Raw genomic sequence first — 9,221 nt, forward strand, 5'->3', positions numbered from 1 at the left:
AAGATTCCTACTGTAGCTCTCTATGTGCTTCAGATAGAGGTGAGAAAGCTTCATACCCATATGCAATATATGTTTCATTAATTATATATTTTCTTCCAAATAACAGTTGAGGTTTTCGAACTAACCAATTCCATTTTCTCTTCTGTATGCAGGTTCATATATAATAACTCTTCATATAGAATTGATTTATATGTACTATTTGGTCCAAAAATGAGAAATGTTGTTCTTCCACAAGTTTTGTCCTCTCAAATTTACAATTTTGGTAATTAGTTGTAATTCTTTTTTTTATTATGATTTATCAAGATCATTTTATTCGGTTAATTGACCTTAATTCCACCATTTTAAAAGAAAAAATAAATAAAATTTCTCAAATTTCATCGTTATTTTGTTAATGATAAAATTTTATTTAATTTCGTTCCAATTTACTTTATGATTCCATAAATTTTATTTCACGACAAAATGATAGAATGTGAAACTTCATACATTTTAATAAAAATCTCACTTTCAATCAATTTAGATACGCTTTTGGATTTAAGCCCTTAAATTTATGACCTACAAAAAAAGCAAATTAAGTTTAAACTTTGGCATCACTATGGATTAGAATTCAAATAATTGAACTTCTTTTTCTAATGATGTATATAACATTTTGCATTTGGACTGTTTGTTTCAGGGAACAATGAAGTCCAGATTCCAATTTCGGATGTTCTTATGGAAAACTTTTGTTTGGAGTCAAATGTTGATGGCAATTTTGCATTTCCTAATCGATACTACCAATCACGTTCGTTGATTTTCTTGAAATTAATTTCTATGAATTTTTCACATTTTGAACATTTTATTTGCAATTTTATTAGCCAAAACTGAAAAAGACCGAATTGAATTAAACTGAATCAATTTTATTCAATTTTACCCAATTTTGCTGACCGCTGACTACTTACACCTCGTTTGTTTGTTTTTTTTTTCCTCTTTCTTTTTTCGTAGATTTTGAGCTTACATTATGTAGTTGGGAGAACAGTACACAACAGCCTACACTACTGAACAAGAATGCTTCTATTCCGGAGGAATCGGTATAAATGATTTTAACTTTGTCATGAATTTATATCACTAACAAAGTCTAACTTAATTTGCAACTTCATGTATCATAAATTTTGAGTTTGAAGTTGATCATACTCTTCCGTCGTTTACTGATTCTTTAATAAATACTCTATCCATTCTTTTTATATATGAAAACTTTTTATTTTGGGTGTTCTTTTTATATAAAAATTTTGCTTAATTTGGTAATTTTGGAAACCATGCCAATATAAAAAACCTATTTTACCCTTGTTTTAGTCCTTTGTGAAGTTTTTAGAGTGAGGTATTCTCAAGATAGTAACACACAAAAGTATATATGAACATTTAATGTGAAAAATTCTTGAAAATTGGTTTTTTACTTCAATTTTCGTTGAAAAAAAAAATGCTCATATAGGTAATTTGAGTGCTGAGTAAAATGGAGTTTGAATAGAAAAATGCAACAAATTTTTTAGATTGACCATAATGAAAGAAATCCTTAAGGACTTTGCTCGAATGTTTGAAAAATTCATGATTTTAAAATACGTTTTCAATAACTTAAGACAATTAGAAGGTTAAATGAACACAATTTGAAAAATTAGTTATTACAGTATAAAAAGAACGGAGGAAATATTATTTTCCATTTGACAATAAAATGTTTCCATTATAAATTTATAGTAGAAATACATTTGATTATATTATATAACAGTTTATTAAACAGAAATATTTAATAAAAATTATGTTGCTGTAGACTGTGAAATTGAAACTAGCTAATTGAAGTTTTATCAACAACTTGAATTTAAGCCCCCAAATGCAGGGGCGGAGCTCAATTAGGGCGTAAGAGGGTCGTGTGGCCCACAGGAAATTAAAAACAGGGTTTCTTATGAAAAGTTATATTTTAATACTTCAAAATACAAAAAAGTTACATTTGGTCCCTTAAAAGTTTAAAATTTGCTTTTCCAAAATAATTGTCCTAATGAAATGACTAATTTTAATTTAGATTTGAATAAATTGATATGATAAATAAAATAGATATATAAGACCTTTTGTAGCGTACGTGTACATGCTTTTATGCTAAATTGTCTATCACTGCTTATGCAATTCATTTTTGTATAATTTAATTTATCTATTTTTGTTGACTTAAATCTTAATTAATAAATTTAAATCATTAATATTTAATTAATGATAAAGTTGTTGATGATAAGTACATTTATGATTACCTTAAAGTTTATTATTTTAGGACTTTTGGATAGCGCCAAAGAGGAAGCGATCAATTGATCTCATTGAAAATAGAACAATTTTTAATGAATGGAATGATAACAAGAGACGAAAGCCCACCACTTCCTGTGAATGTGATCTACAATGCAATCACCAACTAAAAGAATCAAACAATATCAAAAACCACAAGGTACCAACTGCATGTGTATTGTCATCATACTCCATTTCTGACCTTTTTATGCGTATATTTCAAAATGAAATTTAGATAGGTCTGGTATAAATAAATTTAAAATATGGAATTATTTATAAATAAATTTAAAATTGAAAACTCATTTGTTAATAAGTTTAGAAAGGCAGGAAGATGAATAATTGTTTATTATAAAATTCTGAGTTGTTTAAGTTTGTAAAATTCATTTATAAATTTCACTTTTTTTTTTTTTTTATAGAATTTGATTTAATTATATTCAAATCCATATTTTTGAATTTAGTTACTTGGAGATGCATTTGCAGGTGCCTGTGAGGAGAAGCCAAAAGCTAAGTGACAAAATCACTGCTCTGCAAAAACTGGTCTCCCCATATGGCAAGGTCATATCATATTGTTTAATATTCTATTTCTCAAATGGAAAATTGTAATTTTACCAAATAAATTTAGAATGCTGAATTTTCATTATTAATTTATTGCAGACAGATACTGCCTCCGTTCTTGAAGAGGCTTCTCTTTGTATCAAACTTCTTCAACAACAGATTCAGGTACATAAACTCTCTTTCTCTCCGACTGAGCAAAGTTCAATAAAACTGAACTGATGGACCAAACCGAACTGGTTTGGTTCTGTTCAGCTTTTTATATAATGGGTTTGGTTTCAGTTTTTAATATAAATGACCCGAAATGTTTTTAGTTCGGTTTGATTTTTATTAATCCAAAAATAGTTAAAAAGAATTGAATTTGTTTGGTTAAGTTTGATACACTATTCAGTTTGATTCAATTTGTAGTATTAAACAAAAAAGGATTTAATATATATGTAGTATTTAAATTTCTATTTGAATATTAAATCTGATATTGAATTTTTATTTTTTGTACAGAAATCGTTTCAGATGCTAGATAGCTCGTGCCTCTCACAGGTAAAAAATATCAACACTATATTAACTAATTTTAATGAAATTATGAATATCTTTCAAAAAAAAGAAGAAAATTTATGAATATTTTTGCTAATTTCTTTTTAATCCCATTGACTTTAGAAAATTAATTGTGACAGGAAATTGATGATGGACTTTTAGACCTACAAAGTAGAGGGCTTTGCCTGTTTCCCATATCAATTATGAAGAAATTGTCCCAGGAATATTGTTTTGATACTTCGAATGCTTTGTTCAGTTTCTTGACTTTGACATAAGAGTATACTAATTCTTATGCAATCCATTTTGATGAAGAATGAAGAAATAGTTATGTATTCCCCTCAGATACGAGACCAACTCATTTCAGAACTCTTTTTGAACCGAGCAATTGACTTTTTAGAGATCGTATACTGAATTGAAATGTACTTTATCGCTTGAGCTACTATTCAGAGATATATATATTTTTAAGATGTTCATTAGGTAACTACAAGTTGGAATGTTCATAGTTCGGTTTAGTTTGGTTTAAAGTTTTATCCAAACTAAACCTGTAATAGCGGTTTAAAAAAAATTTTAAATTGAATCAATCCATGGAATGTATTCTACCAAACTAAATCTATATATTTATAGATAGATTGTGAAATGAGCTCTTTAGTACCTTTACCTTGTTGCATATAAACTTTACCTTTTAGCTCTTGAACTTCATTTTTTTTGTACTTATACATCCTGAAGCTGATATAATTTTCAATTTGTGAGATTTGAAATTACTGTAAGGTCAACAAGTAAAGTTTAGGAGACCACAAAGTCCTTTTCGAAATTCAAAAAGCCACAAGATTTTTTTATAAAAGTTTGGGAGTTAAATTATATTTCTGGCATGATAAAAGCGGATGGCATTATGTGTTAGGTTGGGTTGAACATTTTAATTTTATTGATATGGTACAAAATGGTGGAATGCATAACTTAACCCTTGAACTTTGACAAAAGAATCTTGTAGCACCCTGAATAATATAAACAAATCACTTCAAGATAAATTTTCAAATAAAAAAATTTAAAATTAAAATTGTCAAAGATTTACTAAAATTTTAAACTCAAATAATTTTCAAGAAATTAATTTGACTATAACTAACAAGAGATTCATTAATTAATTTGTGGTATTTGGGTAATTTAATGAAAATGAGTAAAATTCACACCTCCATTATTTTCTCTCCAAATTGGAGATATTCAAAACATGTAGGCTCGGGTGAAAAATAAGTGAAATATTACCTCCTTCAATATTTTCTTCCACTTTTCCAAACAAAGGAAAATATCCTTCCTAGATATTTTCCATAGTTATTTTCATTCCTTTAAAAAAAATACTCTCATCCAAATAAAGGGTTAATATCAAATTAGCGGATGATATTGATTGAATACAATATGCTATGTTCTTATTCTTAAAATAGGCACCAAATACAATAGATTAAAAAAATATGATCATTTTACCATTTAAAACTACAATTTCTCACTAATGTACATTAATGCAACAAATAATATGATCTATAAGACAATGTTATTACAGATGAAAGTTGGAACAAAATTCTAGGGATTAGAGGATTGGAATGTTAGTATACTATTATAATTAATTGACTATACTATTGTAAGATAACTGTAAATGACCATCAATTAATGAGTTAATTTAAGGCTGACTATACTGTTGTAAGATAGCTGTAAACGACCATCAATTAGGGAGCTAATTAAGGCTGTAATTGTTAGCCATAATTAGGAGTCAATGGGCATCAATTAAGGAGGTAATTTAGGAGTCAATGGGCATCAATTAGGGAGGTAATTTAAGAATTTATTCCTAAATTTGTGAGATACTTCGTCCTATTTAAACCCAATCAGCTTGAAGAAATGGCAAGCAAATTCTATTGAAATTCTATTAAAATTCTATTGAAATTCAGCAAGTTTGTCATGGTATCAGAGCCATGGTTAAGCAATTTTAGAGCATTTTTTTATGAGTTTCAACTTTGTTTTTTTGAAGAACAAAGTACAGGTTCTGTTGCCTCTGATTCTGCAGGTCTTGGTGGGTTTGCTACTTCTTCTGGTTGACCTGCTCCTGGTTTTGTTATTACTAATTTTGCATTTCTGGTCTCTTTGTGCTATTTGACTGGCCACTTCAAATGCAGTTGAGAGTTTTCATGTTCGTTTCACTAGAAAAAATTACTCTTCATGGGAATTTCAGTTCCAGCTCTTTGTTACAGGAAAAGAATTGTTGGATCATATTGATGGAAGTGATCCAGCTCCTAAAGATGCTAAGGAGTTGCTTCACTGGATAGTTAAAGATGCAAGAGCAATGACATGGATTTGCGTATGAAAGACGTCAATCAACGGTGCCTCTTCCCGAGACTGATCCATCATCTATGTCTGATTCTCCTGAATCTACTCTGCGCAGATCTACCAGAGTATCTCGACCTCCAAGACGATATGGTTTTCCTGATAATCCTACTGGATATTCTGCCACTTTATCTGATATTTCTATTCCATCTTGTTACTCACAAGCCTCCAAGAAAGAATGTTGGCGAAAAGCCGTGCAGGACAAATTTCAAGCTCTTCACGACAATCATACATGGGAAATTCTTCGTTGCCCTCCAAATTTTAAGCCCATTGGATTTAAATGGGTTTATTCAGTCAAGCTTCATTCTGATGTAACTTTGGATCGATATAAAGCCCGATTGGTTGCTCTTGGCAATAAGCAAAAGTATGGAGTGGACTATGAGGAGACCTTTGCTCCAGTTGCAAAAATAACTACCATCCATACTATTATTGCAGTTACTGCTTCTCAGGGTTGGCCTCTTCATCAAATGGATGTCAAAAATGTTTTTCTTCATGGTGATCTTAAAGAAGATATTTATATGACACTTCCACTGGGTTTGAATTCCTCATCTTCCACACATGTGTGTAAGTTAAAAAGGTCTTTGTATGGACTAAAACAAGCTCCACATTCTTGGTTTGACAAGTTTCGATCTACCTTACTTCAGTTTTCATTTGTGCAAAGTAAATATGACTCCTCTTTGTTCCTTCATAAGAGTTCTGCTGGTTTTGTTCTACTTCTTATGTAGATGATATCAGTATCACTTGCGCTAATACATCAACGATCCTCAATATCCAACAATCTCTTGAAACTTCTTTTAATATGAAGGATCTTGGTCCACTTACATATTTTTTAGGGCTGGAAGTTCACTATGATTGTTCTGGGATATTTTTGCATCAACACAAATATACTATAGATTTGATTACTTCAGTAGGCCTTCAAGATTCATCCCCAGTTGATACTCCATTGGAATTAAATGTCAAGTATCATAGTCAAGACGGAGATCTTCTTCCTGATCCATCTCTTGATCGGCAATTAGTTGGCAGTTTGAATTATCTGACTATTACACGGCCCGATATTTCTTTTGCAGTTCAACAAGTCAGTCAATTCATGAGTACTCCATGTCACTTACATCTGGTGGTAGTTCGTCGAATCATTCGCTATCTTCTTAGGGTTTATTCTTTCCTACTAGCTCTCTTGTACGCCTTGTTGCTTACAGTGATGCTGATTGGTCCGGTTGTCCAGACACTCAACGCTCTATAACTGATTGGTGTATGTTTCTTGGCGATTCTTTGATATCTTGGAAAAGTAAGAAATAAGACCGTGTTTGAAAATCTTCTACCGAGTCTGAATATCGGGCTATGTCCGCTGCTTGCTCAGAGATTGTTTGGTTACGTGGGTTACTTACTGAAATTCGATTTCCTCAGCCTCATTCTATCCTCTGCATGCTGACAACACTAATGCCATACAAATTGCTACAAATCCAGTTTTTCATGAACGTACCAAACATATCGAAGTCGACAGTCATTCTATTCGAGAAGCTATAGATATAGGTGTCATTTCTCTTCCACATGTCTCCACTGCTCTTCAACTTACTGATGTGTTCACAAAACCTATGACAAGACAGCGTCATCAATTTCTCGTTAGCAAATTGATGCTTCTTGATCGCCCAGCATCAATAATTTAAGGGGGGATGTTAGTATACTATTATAATTAATTGACTATACTATTGTAAGATAGCTGTAACTGACCGTCAATTAGGGAGCTAATTAAGGCTGACTATACTATTGTAAGATAACAGTAAATGACCATCAATTAAGGAGGTAATTTAGGAGTCAATGGGCATCAATTAGGGAGGTAATTTAGGAATTTATTCCCAAATTTGTGAGATACTTCAGCCTATTTAAACCTAATGAGCTGGAAGAAATGGCAAGCAAATTCCATTGAAATTCTATTAAAATTCTATTGAAATCCAGCAAGTTTGTCATGGAAGTGGGAACTTATCAGATCGTGGCTGCCTGTGGAAGGGTGCTCCTTGCTGGAGTCGATTTCAGTTTTGCAGAATATTAAGGTTGATGATCGAATTGCTTGGAAATAGACACCAATGGGGCAGTTTAGCATGAAAACAACTTATGCTTCCGCTATGGGTTCTCAATCATAGAGGTTCGAACCCTATCTGGAAATGGCTCTGGCGTGTTAAAGTCCCTTAAAAGTGAGATTCTTCATATGGCTTGTTGTTCATCGAAAGATCCTTACTAATTAGGAAAGAGTTAGAAGTTGTTTTACTATGGATTCAAATTGCAGCATTTGTGGGATGGCCACGAAAACTATGGAACATATTTTGAGGGATTATAGGGCTACTCAAGAAGTGTGGTTTTGGGCTTAGGATTGGCATTCCTTTAACTAGTTTATGAATTAGGATTACTATGAGGAATTAAAGGTAACTGAACGTTCGATGATTAGAGACACCATTAAGCAGAAAGGGTGCCCTCTCTTAATGTCATTAACAAAGAAAAACTACAAGAATTCTTAATAAAACCTTCTTATGATTCTAACCTTTCTTGATATTTGCAAATTCAAGAGCACAAATGCAAATGGATTTATAAAGTTATGTTTGCAGGAAGGAGCAAATTGATATTACCAAGAATTGCTTGAAAGTGCCCGAGGGCTTACTTTATTGGCACCAACCCACAAATATATTTTGGAGGTGGGTTAGCCATTTTATCTTTAAGTTCACCTTCTTGGTCTTATGGACGAATTGTTCAGTGTATCATTTATGAGGTTTTCTCGTTGAATCTTCTACTTTTGGATGAATTTGTTTTCTTGAATCTCAGTATCTGAGTGAGTGATAGGAGCTAGAAGATGATAATAATTATTAATTTTTTTATTATCAAATTTAAAACTTTTTATTATATACTTTGATGAATATTATACTTTGTTATTAGTAATTTTTTATTATATAATTTAAAATAATGTTGTATTCTCTTTTACTATGACATGTTGAACCTTTATTTCTTGCTTTTGACATAAAAATTCACTTCATATTAAAATATATCATAATATATTATAATTTTTTTATTATCAAATTTAAAATTTTTTTATTATGTAAATTTGATGAATATTATACTTTATTATTAATAATTTTTATTATGCAATTTAATATAATGTTATATTCTCTTTTATTATGACATGTTGAACCTTTGTTTGTTGTTTTCACATAAACATTCACATCATATTAAAACTTAGGAAGTCATTGTTTCATAATATTATATTTAGGAATGTTGGGCCTGGGACATTTACTAGGCCGTCTTGTGCTCCAGGAAATACTGATGCTAGGCCATCTTATGCCCTTGTGGAGGCCCTATAGGCTACTGATATGCAAGTTTTAATTTATTTGAAGCATATATTATTAGTATACATGGAAAAATCATATAAACTTTTGGACTATTTTGTTTTCACAAAAATTCTGCCATTTTCATACAAAGGAAAATAAATTTATTTTCTT

The 9,221-nt window shown here is 30.8% G+C and overlaps 1 protein-coding gene across 1 annotated transcript; it reads left to right on the forward strand.

Annotated features, from left to right (window-relative positions):
• Positions 1-210: 210 nt before the first annotated feature.
• On the forward strand, positions 211-3,952 carry LOC110010333 (uncharacterized). Its single transcript, XM_089723239.1, has 8 exons — positions 211-262; positions 671-778; positions 979-1,064; positions 2,285-2,452; positions 2,773-2,847; positions 2,947-3,012; positions 3,343-3,381; positions 3,516-3,952. The coding sequence occupies exons 1-8, from the start codon at positions 211-213 to the stop codon at positions 3,648-3,650; spliced, it is 729 nt and encodes a 242-aa protein (XP_089579365.1). The 3' UTR covers positions 3,651-3,952.
• Positions 3,953-9,221: the final 5,269 nt, after the last annotated feature.

Source organism: Jatropha curcas, chromosome 6, assembly GCF_041381405.1.
Source record: "Jatropha curcas cultivar XTBG-Jc1 chromosome 6, XTBG_Jcur_1.0, whole genome shotgun sequence".
Taxonomy (NCBI): Eukaryota; Viridiplantae; Streptophyta; class Magnoliopsida; order Malpighiales; family Euphorbiaceae; genus Jatropha; species Jatropha curcas.

Coding starts and splice junctions, on each gene's coding strand:
- LOC110010333 (XM_089723239.1), top strand. CDS start 211: ATGAGAAATGTTGTTCTTCCACAAGTTTTGTCCTCTCAAATTTACAAT. Junction 263..670: donor CTCTCAAATTTACAATTTTG/GTAATTAGTTGT, acceptor TGTTTGTTTCAG/GGAACAATGAAGTCCAGATT. Junction 3,013..3,342: donor TTCTTCAACAACAGATTCAG/GTACATAAACTC, acceptor TTTTTTGTACAG/AAATCGTTTCAGATGCTAGA.